Raw genomic sequence first — 20,359 nt, 5'->3', positions numbered from 1 at the left:
TTAATTTAAAAGAGATGAAAGGATAGGCTTTAGGGTTTTGAAATGCTTTTTGTAATGTTGGCTCAAGTATAACAATAGGAATAAACAGACTCTGCAGTTTCTGCTAGAATATATCTGTTAGGAGTCTCTTTTTTTCATAGAAAACAAATACTCTCCATCAACTCCATTAGTGGTTTTATCTCTAGTGCAAAATGCAAGATGTATCATACTGAAACAGCATCCAAAGGCCAATGCAAGGACAACACACAAATAACAGATGCTCAGTTTTAGGGTTTATTTCATCTGCTAACATTCATTCTTGATCTAGACAAAAACAATTAGATGATTATTTTTTAATCCAATTTTTCTTGTGGAAGAAAAGAAAAAACCTTTTAACACTTTTTTTGTAAGATGCTATAAATAAATATATAAAGCTTTAAGTGTTACTTGGCTCAAGTTTAACAGTTTTATTTTTTGTTGTTTATAAGTTCCTGACGTGAAAAAAAGTGCAAACCATACACATTCAGCCCAATGGAATGACTCCAGCCACAATCACTGTCAGAGAAGCTGAATCTGTTTGATCTACAATGTGGAGGGATGAAAGGAGGGTGGGGGGGGCGACATTTTTATTTTTTTACCCTCAGTCACACAACTCCTAGAAGATTAAAAACTGAGTTCCTTGGTATATAAAGCACACAAGGAAGGAGGGAGGGAGGAAAAGAAAGTCCTGCTTGCATTACCCTTTCCCTTTCCTGTGCAGCTTGTGCAGCAGAGGGGAAAGAAGAGACAATATAAGCAAAGCCTCAGACTAAAGCAAATGACAATGAAAAATAAAATCAGATACCAGTAAGGACCGGTGAAAAATCCTGTGGCTGTTGCATGTTTGCCTGGCAGACTACACACAAACACAGAGGAACTTCACATTGAGAGAGGGTGGGGATTTTTGTCTTTTTCTTACAAAAAAAAGCTTAAGATGAAAAGGGGCAATAAAAATAAGTTAAATCATATTTCAATATGTACAAAACAAATCATGCTCAGTAAACCATTTGAATATAAAATTACTCATTATAGTACAACTCTCTCAATCCAGTCTGCAGAATAGACACCTGGGGGAAAATGGGGAGGGGGAATTGTGGGGCTTTGAGGGAAGAGAAAGACTTATTTCCAAATTACATTTTTTTTCAGCTTGTATGGTTAAAAATGACGGAGAAAAACATCACCTGCAGCTGGGACAATACAGGCATTAATACCCAGGTGCTTATCAGGACTGCATTCACTTTGGCAGAATTCCTGCAGATGGGGCAAAACAAGCAGCCACAGAAAGCTCTGATGGTGTGTGCAGATGCAACCGCCACTGCTCACTGATTTACCTGGAACTACTGCTAACTGATCTGTGCTTTAAAGGCCTGGCTCTATCGCTGAGCAGGCAGTGAATCTTGCATTCACGTCTGCCACTGGAACATGATATGCTAATATGGCCCAAAACAAGAACAAAAAGGTAACCCAGCCAGCCCTGTGATTTGAATCCAGCAGATAATGTGGGTTGTATTCCAAGCTCTAGCCTCGGAAATACAATTTTTAGCATAGTCTGTGTTGCAAATTACCGTAGCGCTACCCATTTCTGTGACACTCAGAAAGCTCAATGGAATAGGAGGGGGTCTGAGTAGCTCAAAAATCATTAAGAGGCTAGATAAGCTTTTAACCCCAGGATATAAATTAGGTCAGGCCCTGTTCTGTAATGACCTAAAATCATTACCATCTTTAGCTGTTCAGTGGTCTCTCTGAAGTGATTTGATGGGTTCAGGGTCACAAATCCATCTCCTAACTGACATGTGTCCATACTGCCGCTTCTGGCGGTCCCTCTGTCTTGCTCGTATTCTCAGCAACTGAACTGTCCTTCTCACTCCTACAGGACATCCCTGTGAGAGAGGACTGAAAAGCTTGTTGGAACCTGCTTCTATTGCCATTCCAGTTTGGCAAGCAAGTAAGGGACTATGGAGACCAAAAACATCAACCTAAGGTGCTCCCTGTTTACTCCAATATGTTGGGCATGAGGGGAGAAATTCAAGCAAGCTAGAAATCCACACAGATCCTTTGCTGAGAACTTTTCCTCAATGACTTTGTACCCAGCAACAGCCTGGGTCCACAACCATACTAGTCTACACCGCTTTCTGTGACCAGGGTAGGGTACAAGGTGGCACCTGACAGCCTGGCAAACGTTTGCGTGGGAGGCGGGTTCCTTCAGTGGAGCCAGGTGGGACAAGACAAACTAGCAACAAAAAGTAGTTTTCAGTAACAACACCCATCAAGCAATGAGGTTAACACTGTTCAGGTGACTAAAAGCAAAAAGACCTCCCTCCTCTTAGCCGTGCAACATGTTGTCTCTTCCACCTACCCAAAGCAGGTATGGAGTCCGGCTGGGAATTCTCCACGTGGAGCATCATCCCTCTTTTGCAGGTGTGCAAGTGTCAGCACAGCGTACGGCAGCGCAGGCTAAGGCCCATCATTTTTGCCTGGGCACCAGACAACCGGCTGTCCAAAATGTGCACTCGCACTAACGTTACTGACTGTATATACCCTTAGAAATTCCTTACACGCTCCCAGCTATTGTAAAGACTTCTCATGGGATGTCCCAGGAACCAGAGCAGAAAGGCTGTGGGGACTGACAAGCATCGAAGTGTCACAGGGCCTGGTAAAATCTGAATTCAAGGGGAACTATCTCAGCAACTTCAGTGAGAAGTCACAATCTTGTACCTGCCTCACTTTACCTATCGCTCACCTATCCTGACCTGGATCACGAAGCATCAACTGGCCCCATGAAGAAACACTTCATGTAGTGAAGATCTTGGTGTATCTATCTGGAAGTCTCAGGAAAAACATACTGGAAGAAAGGGGCATATATTTAACAAGAATGCAATATCTGGCTGCTACTTCCACCGGAGTGCCTTAAAGCCATTGTTCTCCATTCATTTTAAAACTACACATACATTTTTCATGTTATTGTAGCATCAAATAATCAGTCCTAAAAAAAAAAGAAATGGTACCACTTCAAACTGTAGTACATATAAAATCACAATAAACTACATTCACATTATGTTAAAAAAGTTCCCTTAAACCCACTAAAGGAAGAAAACAGTGCCAAGTATGTCCTGCAACCTGTGCTCTGGCACACAGCACTTACAATAAATTAAAGCACGGCCTACAGCCTTAAACAAACCGGCACAGCAGCCAGGGTGAGTGATGGCTTTGGGGTCACCTCTCTCCATTTCCTATATTCATACTTACAATCATACTTAGAATTCAAAGTGACCTATCCTTCTTTTCCCTTGGAGTACTTCTACAGTGAGCAGATTTGTTATTCCCAATGTACAGGTGGAGAAGCTGAGGAATTTGCCAGGAGCAGGATTTGAATATGGAAATTTCTGCCTCAGTGCTGAGCTGAGGTCAGACCTCCTTTTATGGGTTGAAGTGAAACTGTTAACAAGACTCTGTAGTTTCATTTCATTTGCTTGTTACTGTAATATATTACAAAGAAAATGTTGGAAGAAGGTCTTCTACTGACATGCTTCTAGGGTCAGAGGCTCCCTCTGGTTTAGAGAGCCCTGCAGATAGATCCATTAAAATCCAGCTGGTTACTTAGAGCCCATAATACAGAAACAACTCAGGCACATAGGGCCAAATTATGTTATCAGTCTTGATTGTACACAGTCCCATTTATTGTCACCCCTTGGTAGATGAGAGCAGAATTTGGCCTTCAGTACAGAACTGTTCTCAGAAGTCAGTACCAGCATATGCCGTACTGCCTGAGCATTGACAGCATGCCCTCTTCCGGAGCTGCTCCGATGTGCGCTTTGAACATGGATTAGCTGTAGTAACCATTTGTGCATTATGGATCCATAACACAGAACGCACAGTGAAAAGCCTTTGGGTAAGGTCGGAAACTGTGCATATAAAACAGTTGCTTTTTATATCCCGTGTATTGGTTTTCTGGGTAAACAGCCCGTAAAATTGCATTTTTAAAATATAAATGTTTTCTTTAGTTACAGCAACACATAAAAGTGCCAGGAACTACCAGACGTAGCTCCTCCCAGTCCTGGAATTCAGAGATGAACAAATGGATTTGTAAAACCCTCTGCCCCCAAGCCAACATCTGAAAATTGCTTCATTTTGCTTCCCACTTTTCAGCTAGGAGCAAATGCTTATGGCCAAGTTACACATCTCTGGAAACAGGGGCCAGTTTTTGACAGAAGCACTGACAGACCCTAAAGGACAGCAACAGCACCAGCAAATACTGTAACAGCCTAACGCACAGTAACAGTCTCACTGTGCTTGAAGATGAGCATGTGCTTATGCACTTTGCAGCACCAGGCTGCAGACCTGATCAAAATCCAACTGAAATCGATGGGAAACGCATCTTTCGACTTCAGTGGACTTCGGATCAGGGCTGTAACAGGGTTGTATTTTAACTCAGTGTGCTGTTTGTATTTTCTGTTCTGAAGTTTTTAGTCATCTTCACTCTTTTGGAGAAGAACATCTCCAAATGCAAGGTGTAGCCCCCAGGGTGTGTATAGAAGAAACAAGGCAGCTCCTGCACTTAGGGCAGCCGGCTCCTTTGCAAAACTTGGTCTCAATTTGAAACTGCTGGAAACTGTGTGTAGAGGCAGAGAGAGAATTAAAACATAAACCAAGCAGCACTTCAGCGGATTTGTGTGATGAGAAGGAGAGGCTCTGTAAAAGTGACTGCTGAAGCAGAATGTATCATCCCTCTGCCTCTCCTCCTGTGATTTCAATGCCGTATTTGATCTACAGTTAACATGGCCTTTGAAAATCAAATCATATTTCATTTGATTCATACTTTACCCTAAACAATAGCTGGTTCAGGCCTTAGAGGCTGAGTAGTAATGGGGTGAGACACGAAGCAGGCAAAAACTGCTTCATTTCCATGCTTCCAGCTGAACAAAGAAGTGCTTGCAACAGCAAGAAATAAGCCATACTTTAATTTGGTGAGTGGGAAGAGGAATTAGAGAAGACATTGTTGTTCTGTGACTCAAAAGTCAGTAAACAGAACCTGGTTAGACTGTCACCACATTGGAGGATTAAACTTACAGGAGTCCCTAAAAAATGGCATTAAAAGAGAGAGAGTTCTGCTTTGAAAGTGGTCTGAGACTAAGAAAACATTTTCCATGATTCCCCTTTCCAGTTTTATGAACCCAGCTTGTTCATCTAAAGTAAGAGCTGCAGAACAGGCATTCTGCCGAAAGACAATGTTCACAGTCTCATAATTTATTCAGACCCATAGTCAGAAATTTTTACAGCTCTGTTTCCATTGAAATCAGTTCTCCTGACTTCACTGGAACTAGGCTGACACCCATTATTTCTTGATAAAAACAAGTAAAACTAACTTTAAAAATGCAGATACGGGTACATATATATATTTGTTACAGTTACGTATTTATATAGCAACGAACAAAACAAAATCACCCCTTCATCATGTTGCCGTTAATGACAGTATTTGCAGGGTCTTCCTGGAACTGGTCCTGCAGATGTATGAGGGACTATTGCTATTTAACTTGCTCTCCCTTGTTTAATATGTAGGATAGGGTTTGCACGTGCTGTTAGCGCATTATACTGATGAAAGCGTGAACTGCAGCTGTGTGGGGTGACGAATGGCATGTCTGAGCCTATGTGGGATTAGGTTGGCTTTTAACTTGTTTTGGGACCTGCCTGTGAAACAAATCTGGGGAGCTTTGTGCATGAATTCCCTATTATTTTTATGGTGAAGTTGCGTATGTATATGTGATACCAGTGCAATGTATCAAAACCGCTGTGCTAAGTACATCTCCCAGGCCACAGTCAATTTGCTTTAATGTTTCTCATCCTCTGATGTTTTTCTTCTTCTTTTATTTTTATGATGCTCTATTTTCTGGCAGTGGCTGCCAGCTGAAACTGAGCAACTACCCTTGTGCTTAGATCACAGCCTGACAGGATAGCGCATCCTCAACTTAGTCACTGTTACCATTTACTTACAAACAGTACAATCTTCATCCCACCTCCAAAAATATCCACAGAAGAAAACCTCCCTTTTCTTGTTTTTTAATTATGCATCTTCATATCATTATGCTCAGGGGAAAAACAGATTAAAAAAAAATCCTACTTCTGTCATTTATTTCTGAATCGGGAGGATAAGAAACGTTCTCTTCTATTTGGCCTTAAGAGTGGGTAACTGCATTTGTGCATTTTTCACTTCTGCATTATAATGTTGACCCTTTTCTATTTTTATGTATTTATTTATTTTTTTAAGAATCTCATCGGTCTTGTAAGAAACAGTAAAAAGACCCTATGCTTAAGGAAGCAATCTATCTTCTGTTTTACAGACTTGCTTTTAAATAAAATATTTTTTGTTGTTTTTTTAATTTTACTTCCATGATCTTTTATATGGAAACCCTAGAATCTCATTAATATAAAAGTCTGCCTAGGCTACCACTTCTCTATAATATGGCTCATGTAGTCCTCAGTGGGCAAGCGTCCTTGCTCTTCGGTCTCTTCCTTGGGAAGTGCTTCATTGGACCGGTGAAGAAGCCTCTCTTCCCGATTCTTTATCCTCTGCTCCATCCTCTCTAGCTGCCGTTTGTACTGGTAGCGCTGCTGGAAGAGGTCCTTTGCATAGTCATAGAGCTGCATGTCCAAGTCATTGAGCTCCTCGATCCTCCGGATGGTGTCGTTATCCACCTCCACCCCACCTGCCCGTGTGCTGTTGTACTGCATAAAGGGCCTGATGAATTTCAGATTAAAAGTTCTCTCAAAGAGGTACTGAGTCTTTCTCTGGAACTCTGTCAGGCCGAAGAAGGCCATGTCTTTGAGGTTCTTTTTTGCGCTCTCTAGCAGGATCTGCGCTCGCTTGTTCTCTGGGATGAAAGACATGTTGTAGCAGCCCACTAAGCTCAAGTCAGCCAACATCCTCACTTGGCGGTTGTTGGCCAAATTATATGGGCAATCCATGAACTCCTGCAGCGTGCAGCCTGACCAGTCCGTGCCTTCATAGCACGACGGCAGCTCTTCAGGAGTTGGTGTCCTGCCATCACACATGTGCAAGGATGTCTTCCACGTAGCTCCTCGTTGGACGTGACGCCATTCGCTGAGGTAACGAGATACGGGGTCTCTCAGCAGCGTGATGTAGTAAAATTTTCTACAAGAGGAAGAGAAAATAAAATAAATATTCTGCTAGTAACAAGAAAGATACTTGGCAAGCTGAGATCTGCAGCAGGCACCAAAAGGACAAGGGTAAATCAACACTGCAGCATCCATTCCCCTGTACTCTTGGATTATTTTCTTCTTGGAATCTCTAATGCTAAGTAGTTTGTGCAACATTTGACCCATATTTCTCTTTCTCATTGCCCACAGTTTTAGTCACGCCAAGTAGTAACTCTTTCATTAGGACATCATTTTCTAGCAACAGGCTGCAATATCAGAACAAATCCTCCAGATTCAACTGACCTACCCGTTTCACAGAGCAGCTTTGGCTTTAGGGACTGCCTGGCCTTTCACACTACCATGCACCTTCTGAGTGAGCCCACACTTGCTCTGCAGGACTGGCCAACGACGGCTCCATCGGTGAGCTGGCCCTATCACTTTCACTTCATGCATGTGTTGACCAGGCCACCTACAGCTTGACTGGTCTGGCTGCAGAGCTGAAATCTGGGAGTCTGCACTGAGTAGCAGGACACCAGCAGAGTAACAACATAGCATCAGAGAAAACCAAATTGAAATCAGGAATGCGATATGCTTTGCAGAAAGAGAAGGCATGAGATGACGAGTAGCAATAGTTTGTTCTTATTTCTGCTGCTGCATGATCAATTCAAATAAACTTAAAAAAACCTTTAGATATATGAGACTGAAAAGACTAAAAAGGGAAGACTATCAGGAGCAACACACATAGTGACATAGGACATCCTTGTTGCTCCAAGTATAATGAAGTGCGCTACAATATGAGCAGACTCTTGAACTGAAAATACGAGAGCTGTCTTGTACGACGAGACCCTCCAGCTTTGGCCCGCAATGAACCTGGGATAAAGTTCTGGGACTGATAAGAGTGGCAGCCTCTAACGGCTCTCTCCAGATAATTAGAGGGGAAGGGGCCTTTTTCTTTCATTGCCTTCCAATAGCTTAGCACTGTGGAGTCTCAGACTATTTCTAGAACAAGGAAATACCTTCTCTAGTTGCTAAAGGAGGCGGGGAATTAAATCCACATGTGCTCCAAGCTCATGGGGCTGCATGACCTTGCACATGAACAGGAGCACCTAGTTTTGATAGGGTAACACACACAAACATAGGCTCCTTGAGCTACTCCGTCTAGGGGTGACAGTGCAATCATTTCCCCATCAAAAACACATCTTTGCAATGCTGCTATGGTTTGCTGCACTGCCAGGGAGGCTTGAGAGAGCTAAATGTGATGGCCATTATGCACACTTTTTAGAGAAAATAAAAAAGTCAAATAAAAAAAAATCTGCTTTGGCTAAAATTAACACACCTGTATTCTCCTAACACCTTCAATATTATTCTTCCTAGTGGTCACCTAAATTACTGCAACAAGACCAGAGTAACTGAATGTAAAAAAAATTCATTAAAGGTATTGCCCAGGAAGTCTGATTTTAAGGCAGGTCTGCTTTCCCAATGTACTATGAATATGCTGAAGGGTTGTTCCAAAGCAGTAAGTTTTGGTCTCTCCATCAATGGCTCTAACTCCTCTCCTGCTTTCTGCTTTTGTTTCTAGGCCTGGTGAAAACATTTGCCATTTTGGGGCACTTTTCACTCTCTCCGTACCAGGAGTATCACGCTAGTGACTGCTTGTCTAGTCACACTGTCTAGTGTGTCGTCTGTATGCAGGGAGAGGGGAGGGAGGAGGGGAGCAGAGAGAGAAACATCTCCCTTAAATTTACCTCTTTTTCCTTCATTTACATTGCAGCCTGTAATAATGATTCAACTACCCAGACTGAGATGCAGCTATGATTTATATAGACAGTGCTAAGAAACTGCTAACAGATGGAGATAAAATATGACGGTGGAAGGAGCAGGAAAGCAATGATGAATGCCAGATGTTCAAGTGACAGATGCTGATGGTAAACACTACCAACAGTTTTGGACCTGTGAACTGTAGTGGACATTTTATTTACATCAATGTAATCCAAAGGTTATATTTTTTCCTGAAACATGTTTAAGTCACATATTTATGTGGCTTAGAGAAGCATCTAGAAGTTTCACCTAAAATCAGGGACTCATTTGTCAGGCATCCAAAGACATAGGACATTCCCGTCCAAACTTGCAGTCTACACAGGTACAGATAGGGAAAGAAAGAAGAATCAGTATCTGCATTTTATAGACAGAGAAACTAGAAATATTAAATAATGTGCATAAAATCAAATGGATGTCTGTGGCAGAGCTGGTACTAATCTCACTGCTGTAAGCATAAGTCCAGTCCATCTTTTCTCTCTCTCTTTGCACTTTAGGGGTCTATTAGTAAATCTAATTAATAAATAGAGTGTGAAGCTTCCAGGGTTCATTGAAACAGAGACAGCTTCAACAGGACATGGATTGAAAAAAGGCTAAGGAGCAAGAATCTCTTTCTTCACACCTGGACTATAAAAGCTATTATTTTATTTGAGGTGATGCACCAGCAAATATTTTACGACGAGTGATTTCTCTCTAAGGGTCATCTTCGTGAGTGGAAAGCATAGTAAAATAGATTACATTTTTTGAAATTATGCTGAATTTGATGTGCACTTTCCAGCTCTGTATCATAGAAAAGTGCTCGAAAGAGGGGAGCTGGCATCCTGACATGGAAACAAGATGTGTCTTTGGAAACTGGAATACTGGCAGCAGAACCAGGCACCTTGAGGTACTTTGGGAAGCTGCCCCAAAAGCATATAAATTAAAAAACACAGAGAAAGGGACTGAGATACAAACAAATAGTTTAAACTGCCAAGCTGAGATGCCCCATTGATTATGCTGCCAAACTGTATGTAGCTCTCCAGAAGGATATGTTTTCAGAGGTGGAGAACCACTCAGCTTGGAGGAAAGTAAGCAGCGCATCACTGGTAGACTGGAGCCTCGGGAACCAGAGAGATAAGCCACTTCGATATTAGGTAACGACCACAGATGCATTCGCCCAAGATATTCCTTAAGATAACTATGGTGGAGCATTTTAACTGAAAAGTTTCCATTCTTTGGGATTACATTTAATTTCAAATAAAAGTTAGATATCTATCTAAAGCATCGTCCATTAGCAGCATCGTTCTTAACATAGCGAGCCAGAAAGCTGGGGGAACCTTGCGTCAGTGTGGCTGAGAACACAGGCAGTGCCACTTGTCAGCAATAGCTCGAAATTTATGAGGAACCGCATGACGAGTAAGTTCTCTTTTGTCATCAGAGATAAAATAAACCCATTAAATACATGCAGCTGTGAGTGCCCTTCCTTTCAGCATGGTGCCCCAGACAGCTACTTAACTCAAGTATTCCTAAAGGCTCATTTCAGAAGCGTGGTCTTCTCCTAACCCAGATGGTTCCACTCAATGCTGCCTCATAAAAAACCCAAACAACTCCAGTTTGGTCATGCAATGCCAAATCTCCCTGGCCTTCCTGGAATTAACAAGCTCAAGCAAGAAAATGGATGCTTTATTTAGTAAATCATCTGTTTTCTTTTTCTTCCCATGTGAAGCTGGGCAGAACAGCATTACTACTCTTGCAGGCTCCCCTTCTACATATCCTTCAGGGGGCCTGTGACTCCTGGGAGGACAAATTAAAACAGAAGCCACAGTTGCATCTCTGCCTTTCCTTGCACTGTCTATCTCCCTAGCAGTCCCAAGGTGAAAATCCACCAGAAGCTCCCCAAGGCATACTCTGCTGTGTATGCAAGCTGCATGATTTTGTCTGAGGAAAGAATCACTAGCGTATTTATTAAACAGAGCAAAATGAAATCACATTTTTGATAAGCAACCCTGGTTTAGAATTGAAGATTCAGGGAGAAAAAAAATCCAATATTAGAAATGAAGGGCAGTCTTGTGGTTGTAGTACACAAATGAATCCAGGAAACTTGAGTTTTAAGTACCGCTTCTGTCAAAGTCACCCTGTGTGCCCAAGCAAATCTCTCTGTGCCTCTACTTCCCATCTGCGAAGGGCTGACAACGCTTCCCTTGTCTATTCTGGCAATTCCAAACACCGCATCTTTTGGAGCAGGAACTATCTCCTCCAATGATTAGGCAAAGTCCCTATTATAACATGCACTGAGGTCAGATGACAACAGTTCCCTTAAGGCACATTTGCATGATACAGGGGAGTCAGTGGCAATATTGGCCTACAGAAGTCCCACCCTGGACCCCTCATTCCCATTCTCACATACCAGCATGATGCATCCTTAGTCTTGCCAGTACAATTTTCTGCAGGGCCATACTACAAATGCTGTCACTGAGCAGATCTGGGTTAAAAATAACTCATTCTTGCAGACCTTAGTGAGTGCCTGAAGCCCCCCTTTAGTAATACTCTGCTCTAATCCTTGTCAAGTAGGTTCCTCAACTAATGAAGGGGAAATGAAACCCTTCTTCCTCTAAAAGACAAATTCCCTTCTCTTTTGCTAATTACCAGTCAACGTAATTCTGATAAAGTGACAGATTCTAAATATGATGCTATTTTCTCTCTTCAGTTCATTTCCATCTATTCTCTCCTACATTCCTATTTCATCCACCCTTCTTACCTCCCACTGCTGGTCTCTAAAATCTGCTAAGAACTGCTTACTTGACTGTGCAAGTCCCTATTCACTGCTGTGATTAACTGCTTCTCTCCCACACAGCTAAAAAGATAATATTTTTTATTTCTACAGGTTCTTCACTGAACTTTCAAGTGTTGCTCAAAGGAAAAGGAAATGCAAAGTCTGTAACAGGTCCTTCTTGACTACTTTGGTGGCCTTCCATCAGATAAACATCAAAATAATGATAGCCACTTCCAATCACACATGCTTCATCTTGCTTGCCAGGAGGGAGAAGGGAAAGGAAGCTGTATAGGTCAACTTCAACCATATAATCCCAATCTGTCAAAGCAACATGCCCTAAGGCTACAATTTCTCCACTGCTAAAAAAAAAGAAAAGAAACAAAAAATTCATCTATGTCCTTGCTGAATTAACTGAACTGAACAGGACGTGTCCAGCTTGCAGGACTGAAAAACACTCTCTTTTGTTTAAAAGAAGGACTGACGTGGAATTTGTGGCTGATTTAAGGCATCTTTGTAAGCCAAGTCCATGTTTTATGCACACCTCGAATCGTTTTTGAGAGCCCTTACATCAGTTCATATCTGCTCTCACTGTAAATAGCTTATCACTAAAACAACTCGAGAGTTTTCTCCCACCCGTCAAACGGAAACGTGCACCGACCCTGTGGTTAGTTTGCAAGGACAGAGGAAGAAATAGAGCAGCCGCTTTCCATGCTGCAGTGATTTAAGCACTCACCTTACAAAGACAGCTACGGGGATTATGAGGTAACTACTATTTCCACTGAAAATGGACATTGTCTCCTAAAGGAGCAGCTTCAGCAATGAGTTACAGGTAAATAATAAGGAAAGGGGAGTCGGGCTTCTGTAATGATGGATGAGCTGAGAATGGGGCAGAAAAAAGGTTGAGGAATTTATATTGTAATTATAAAGTCATACGGACTGTTACCTACAGATAACAGATGTACGAGCTTCTGATTTACCCTTCTACACAGAGCCACAAAGTAACTTTCCGTTATTGTGGGAAACATTTAACTTAAGAACGTTCTCTCTAGGAAAGCACTTGCTTCAGTGCAAGTTGCCTAATGTCTTACAGCTTATTAACTGCCACTACACAAAATCTCTGCTTATCACTTTTAAAGCCCAGATTTGGGAAGACTCCACCTACTTCCATTTTTATTCTACGGTCAGATTTCCTACATAACAATACGCACTCGCAGTTAAAGACTGGAATTTAATATATGTGCAGTGATTACTTCCTTTGGCAGCAAATAGCCCTAATTTTCCTCAGTCTGTTTCCTCTCATCTGGTGTTCATTTAGACTCTTCCTGCATTTCACACGCAATAAACTCCAGCCCTTTAGAAGTCATACGAAAAGAAAATACCTAAAAATAAACAAATAAACAAGTCTCTTCTGTCCCCTATGTTTAAATAAATGTTGCCACACAAAACACCAAGAGCCAGGGAACTGAACAGAAAAGCCAGTCCTCAAGCACTCCAAGTATGTAAACACGTACTTCAGCTGTTTTCTTTTCCAGGGAAGGGAGGCTGGCTGGCAGCAAGTCCGCACTCGCTTTGGTGACTGTGTTTGTTTTGCCCGATGGACTCTGCTCTTGGGACTCTTCTGTGTTAAAAGGTAGATGTTTTGAAGTGCAACCACCAGCCGTTACGGGGGCTCTGCTCGCCTTCCAGCTCCTCCACTCCGGGGTTCTTCCCAGGGCCCGGTTTCACCAGAGGGCAGCTCTGCAGGTACAGCGATCCCTCGTGCGGAGAGGTTACGGAGAGCTAATGCTAGAAACCCCTCTCGGACTGTCTCGGGAGTTGGAGCAGAAGAGACTACTCTCATACTACACGTGTATTTACATGCTTTTCTTCAGACTGAAAAATTAAGCCCTCACAGACTCTCTCGGTTGGGTGCAATTCCAGAACCCAGGTTTCTAAATACAAAAGAGTGGGTTTCAGCCGGTAAAACTGGATCTTTTTCAACCTACCTACCCCTTCTTGCAAAGGAATGAGCGTTGTGGGGAAGCTACAGCCTTTTGCAATGCGGCTATAGTTTTGGAAGCGCTCATACAAAAAGATACTCTATGAGTGCCAGTCTGCGCATACACGCTCCACGAACTCCTCAGCTGCTTCTCCTAATTTCAGGTATATACACAGTGGAGCCTGATATGTCACACCAGCATCAAGAAATCATCAGTAATTGATCTGCATCCCCCAGCTCCAGTTAAGGAAAGGGGGTAGCAGGAAGGGCCTTTCTTCCAGGATACTGCTTAAATGCAGCTGATTGCGCCCTCTCTGCAATAAGGGTGTTTGAAAGCAAGTTCCAGAGTCTACGAAGACGCTGGCTTGGCGGCCCCGGGGCATGAGACGGCACTTGGTGCCGGGGCGCAGGGCGCGCGGCGGGTGCTGGGAGAGCTCTGCCCCGCAGCGACCCGCGTGGACGGGCTGCCTCCGGCCGGGCGGCCCGCTCGCCCCGCGCTGCCACGGCTCTGCTTGCCCGCCCCGGGGTCGCCGTGCCGCCGGGGCGGCTGCGAGGCACCGCCGCTGCCAGCCGCCTGCTAGCCGTGCTGCCGGCACCGCTCCAGCAGGAATCTCTTTTAAGTCTGCAAATTCTTCCACTGCGGCCGCTGAGCACCTGCCGCCTGCTTGGAGCTTTTGATCTGGGCCGCCGTGACACGCAGTCGAACGAACGCCCTCCGAAACACAGAAACGGGCTCTGAGCACCAGCGGCCCCTGCCAAAGGAGCCCTTTTCTAGCTGGCGACCTTCCCATGGCGTTTTGGGCCGTGGCCTTGCACGCTGCCCTGCCAGTTCTCGGTTACTGGCCAGGGGTGTGCAGAAACTTCTGGGGCAGAAACGGGTTAAAATGGAAAAACGGAGCCAACTCCCATTGCAGCAGTTACAACAATACTGGCAGAGGGCAGAAACAGATAGGACAGATTTCAGAGCATAAACGAGTCTGAGACGACTTAGGTCTGGCATTTGGGATTTAAAAAACTGTAGAGTCAGAAACTATTACGTATTTCCATCTTTTAGCAGGAATTAAAATGTGTTATATCAGTGATAAGCAAACCTAAAACTACCAGTACTATCTAACACTGAGTTAAAACAATAGTTTAGCTGTGACTAGGCACACGCGAAAAGTCACACCTCTCTTTTTCCCCCTGTTTATTTCTTAAAATTTGGAGGATTCTGAATGCGTCAAAATCCCGGGTGACGCAGTCTTGCATCATGCCGGGAAAGGTCAGCCTGGAGCGCCGGCACGGGAGCGTGAAGCCCGAGCACGTGCGTACCTGCGGGTACGAAACACAACGCGTCTCTCCTGCAACTGCGGTAGAAAAGATACCAGAAGCTGACAGCGAAGAAGGAGACAAAAGAGCAGCCAGCAGTTCAAGCGTTTTACAAAAGAACGGGAGGAAGGAACAGATACCCATAAAACATTCTGGAACGCTTTTTTCCACCGCAAACCACCCATCAGTCCACTCAGAACAACTTTAAATGAGTTCCCCGCTTGGCGTTTGAAAGACGCGCATGGGGTTTGAGTCACAGCTTTAAAACACCGCATAGATTCAAACACTCCTGCAAGGGACTGTTCCGGCCGGGCGGTGGTGAAGAAACCTGCAGAAACTAAACCAAGCAAAACCGGGCTCCCTCCTGCCAGCTCCGGAGCGGTCGAGCACTCGGCAGCGATGGGTGCTCGATCCGACACCCCGGAAGAGTCCAGCGGTGATTTTGGAAGCAGACAGCAGTACAAATGATGTGTGTCACCACGGGCATCCGAACCCACAGGGGTTGCAGCATGGTAACTGCTCCGTGCCACACTTCTCTATTTAAAGTTGATCTACCAAGAAAGGTAGATCTGCAAAGAAAATAGTTGGAATACTATTGCAGACATATATTGCTTCTGAATTACGTTTGCAAAGGTCGCAGAGCTCGAGTGGAGGCACAGCGGAGGTAAGCTGGCCCCAAGGGCAGATGGGTGGAAGGGAGGCTGGCGAGGACGAGGCTCGGTATCGATGAGACACATGGCAACGCAAGGGAATATCACACCTGTCTGGAATTGAATGCAGCATCAGCACAGGCATGGTTGGATATTAATTCCTCCTCAGCCATCAGAAATGGACGCTTTAAAGGAGAACTGAGGGTACATTTTTACCGTAGATCTCAATGCTGTGCAGTATTGATACTCCCTCTGTTCCCCGTGTACCAATACACACCCAGCCCTCGTTCAGATTTGTTAGCAGGATGCTAATAGACATTCCTCCAGGAAACAAGTATGGGCCCATCACCCTGGTGTCTCCTGACTGCTTTATATCCAATTAGCAGAATAGACACAGACTGGTAGTTTTAACCACATCTCTACTTTTCATGAAAATTGAGCTGCTGCGTAAGCAGAAGACTTCCCTGTCACACTGTCTCTTGCAAACGAGTTAATCTAAAAAAAGTTACACAGCTTGTTACGAACCTTAGGAGTGAGCTGCCAGTTCATTTATCAAAATGACAGATGTGATGAAAATTGGCCAAAGGCTTGGAAAAAAAACAACAAAGCGGGGGTCAGGGTGAGGGAAGCAGACGGGGGATGAAGAGGAAGGGAAAGCCCTCTGGAGCCTTGGACTCCTTGAGGACCCATTAAAAGCTTATGTTACTTGCACCGTTTATAAACAAGTGCTCTGCTTTGCCATGATAACCTTCCTCATCGCAAGCACTTAGGAAGTGTTGACTGCTGTCTTCTACCGAAGCAAGGCACCAAAAATGACGGCAAGCTACAAATCAAATACCTTTGATTTATTACCTTTCCCAGGTTTCAGGAGGTTTGTTGTGATTCCTAAGTGACCTTAGTAAACCACCTAATCAATAGCACATCTGAATGCTGACTGACTGCAGTGGAAAGCTGCACTGCCAGAAGGATTACATCAACGCCGGCAGAAGGCAGACTGTAGAAATGTGGAACGCAAGCCCATGCCTATTCTTTGCATTCCTTCGCTTTTATTATTACCCTTGCTGTCATCAAGATAGGAACTTTCAATATGAAAAAATGTCGTTTTTCTCCACCAAAAAAATTGTTCACTGCCTTCACTTATTGGCTCTGTAGCAGACTCTCACTTTCACTGATTGTAGCATGACACAATAAAAGATATTAGCATTTCTAGGAAATTGCAACCACGTTTACTATAAAAGCATTTGTTACAAGGGTACAGTACCCATTCATTTTCAGGCTTTTCTTCCTGTATGTTAGACAGATTAAGAACAAACAAGAAATGAATCAACCCCTGAAGAAGACTAATGAGACATCTGTAACAAGACACTGAACCTTTCCTCTCTAGGCCGGAGACCAATCTGCATTGGATAGGTAGCATACGATAGCAGTTCTTGCCCTGTAGCAGATTCTTTAAGCGAAAAACATCGGGGGCCTCCTTCCAGCTCCAGAGGATAAGTCCTGTGTCCGTATGAAGTGCCAGTGCAGGCTGCCGCTCTACCAGGGAGGCTGGACTTCCGTCTCCCCTGCCTCCTCGGGGCAGAGATGCCGGGTGCCTTCAGGAAGTCAGCAGCGCTTCTCCCTGTGCTTGCCCTGAGAAGAGCAAGCGTGCCAGACGTTCAGCCTCCCCGGACATCAAGATAGCCACAATGAATAAAACAAGCGCATATTTTAACTAATAAAGTAGGTTTCTGCATGTGATTCCTGCACATTTCAAGACGCAGAAGAAAGACAGTCCACGACATTGACACACAGAAAAAAGAAAAACAGAAGTAAGCTGAAACAGCGCAAAGACAAGGCAGAAGTAACTATGCAATATTCAGATCCTTCATCGGGATCAGCTGCAAGCAAAGCAGTTAGACTGGAATTTGCGTTTTCTTTTGAACCGTAAGTTAGCTTCTCTTCTGTATCACACGAGCTCCCCAGGCAGTGAGATTCAAGAAAGATTCAAACAAAGTGTAACAGCATGATAGACAGGAGGTATGTTTCCTTGAAGAGACAAACATCAAATTATAAAGAAACCATAGGGGAAGATTAAGGGAGCGAGCGTAGTCGGAGGAGCAGGTATTGATCGCTTAGGCAGGGCACCTGAATCCCTCGGCGATTGCCTGCCGCAGCTGAAAGGGAAGCAACGCTGGTGGCAGGAGGCTGCAAGGGCAACACACGCACCTCTGGGCTGCTCGTGGATCAATCTCGTTCCAGTCAAAAACTGATGGATGACTACTCTTACTGGTCTGAGTGGGAAGACTCAGGAAACAGAATGGAGATGCGATGAGTTTTGAAACTGGATCGACAAGTCCTGGACATAGGAGTAAACATTACGACTTTCAACCAGCCGAGGTACGTCAAAAAACAGTACGTCTGAAGGAAGGACACCACCAAGAGCAGCTTGTGGAGCCAGCTACGCTACAAGCTGTTTCAAAAACTCCTTTCCAAAGAGCTCATCTGCATGCTCTCTGCAAACCACATTGGACAGCTAGTGAAAGAGGACAACTACTGACCGGCAGGGCAAATCGATGGGAGCTAACTACTGCAAGACACCTACCAGCAAGAGAGAGATGACTGGTCCTACTTCCATTTACACAGTTCCCTCTTCAACTTAGTGCAGGGAGAGGTTCCCACACTACTTCTTTTCCCGTGAATAGTCCTGTTACTGGCTAGGAGGAGTACCAAAGCTCCCTCTTCTCAATTAACTGATTCTCCCTTGCTCAGGAGCAGCAGATGCTGACAAGCAACAAACAGATAATCCTCAAGAAAGCACAGCTACTAATCAGTCACTTTTACATTTCAGATCACTTGGAGTTGCCACTGCCAAATACGGCTTTTCTAATTAATTGCACTGGAATGCACTTAAGCAAGCCCCAGATCAAAGAATCAACTGCACAGATTGAAATAAATCCTGTCTGTGTTGCTAATGCCTTGGAAATGGATGACTTGCTAAGCATTCAAAATCCTGGGTACCAATGATTTAAAACTATAGATAATGTGTGAATCTTTCAAGGGAATAAAGTTCGGGTTAAGGAAGAAAAAGCTTCCTTCATTTGCTCATAGAAGACAATTAAGCAAAGGCAATTGTTCAGCTCATTTCTGAAGTCTGTCTATCTTAAATTCCTTCTTCCACTTCCCTGTCATCAGAAATCACAATGCATGACCGTCAGTTTTCATTGCAACAAAACTTTATCATTATTGCAGACTTCTTTTCTTATTCTTTTTTATGAAGGGTTGAAATCTTTTCAAAATAATGATAAATAAAAATGACTGGGGATGGATGTGTTACCAGTTGGTGCAATAAATCACTGTCTCTTTTCTGCACGAATTGCTCTCTCATGGTATAGAATATCATCAGAATGCCTTCGATTGATTTACAATTTAGTAATCCAGCCATCATCATCCATAATTCTACAATAAACCACGCCACTTAACGTAGCTGTTACAGATGTTCAGAAGTTCATTCCCTGCCTTTTAGGAGGTGATAGCTAGACAGCAGCTGCAGACACCGGGATTAGCTGGAGAAAAAAGCAGTCTTCAGCACAGTAAAACATCCCATTTTCCCGTAACAATGCCCTGCCTTTAAGGCTGAAAGACATGCTGCCAACCTTGACATAGCCAGGTTCACGTATTAAACACCAAACATATATATGCGTACGCATACACCCCTTGCTGCGGCAGGAGTAACAAGGTGCCTGGCTTCTGTCTAAAATATAGTAATTCTCCGGGAAATCGAGGCATTACTAAACGGCCTATGCAAAGAATCCACCACGGGGCACGCAGAGCAAAGCAGCTGATCTGGCGCAGGCCATGCCAGCCTCGGGAAAGCTGTTTTGCACTGCCTTCCGCAGGGGGCACAGCGTGCAGAGTCGGGCCCGGAGAAGGGCTTCGGAGCAGCGCGGACGGTAGGCGTGAGGTGGGCATGGCAGGCCACCATGCCAAGACCACGCTCTTCCTTACTCTGTTACTGCAGCCAACCCTGCTGCTTCCTGCAAGCGCTACTGCAGACTTCATGGGCATCGTTACTCATTTTTCACAAATTACTGATCGGAAAACAGTAGGTTAATTCTTGCTTTCAACTTCTTTTGCTTGAGCCTGAAAACAACACAGCACGAGCTGGCCTGCAAATTAGCACTTCTGCTAGTATTGTTTTTCCAAGAACAGGAGCATATGTAACATGCATAATACAAGGTGCAGAGACTTCATACCAGACAGTGTTACCACTTTCTGCCAACTTCAGCAGCCACAGCTCATTTAAAGCAGGCCTACACAAACATCCAGCAGGAGCTGACAAAGTGATGGTCTAGGAAACAGCAAGAATTTCTCTCCTAAGTGAATCACCATACTGAGGGAGCTAATACAGACTGCAAAATTCATTAGCGGAGCAGCCCTGGGAAGGACTGCTCCAAAGCAATCAAGTGATCCCTCGAGGCCAGGATCCTGTCTCTGACAGTGACCTGTCCCAGATGCTGCAGCGAGGTGCAAGAAATCCCCGCGTACGCAGTTACGGGAATCTGGTTGTTTCCCCTCAGCCTCACCTGCAGAAACCACAAATCAGGCTCGTGGTTTGGGCCTTCAGAGGGAAATTTGGGTCTTCAAAAATTCAGCAGCTGGGTTTCTCTGTTGGATGAGCTCTTTCCCTCAGATCAACGCATCCTGGGG

At 44.1% G+C, this 20,359-nt stretch overlaps 1 protein-coding gene across 1 annotated transcript in view; it reads right to left on the bottom strand.

Moving 5' to 3' along the window:
* Window positions 1–259: 259 nt before the first annotated feature.
* The window catches only part of HS6ST1 (heparan sulfate 6-O-sulfotransferase 1), a 204,987-nt gene continuing 184,887 nt past the window's right edge, over window positions 260–20,359 (bottom strand). Inside the window, exon 2 of the mRNA XM_067301982.1 lies at window positions 260–7,165. Within this exon, the coding sequence (XP_067158083.1) occupies window positions 6,457–7,165 (709 nt within the window). The 3' untranslated portion in view covers window positions 260–6,456. The remainder of the gene's footprint in view (window positions 7,166–20,359) is intronic.

The sequence above is a fragment of the Apteryx mantelli genome, chromosome 9 (assembly GCF_036417845.1).
Source record: "Apteryx mantelli isolate bAptMan1 chromosome 9, bAptMan1.hap1, whole genome shotgun sequence".
NCBI classification, from domain to species: domain Eukaryota; kingdom Metazoa; phylum Chordata; class Aves; order Apterygiformes; family Apterygidae; genus Apteryx; species Apteryx mantelli.
This window is presented reverse-complemented; position numbering and strand designations above follow the sequence as displayed.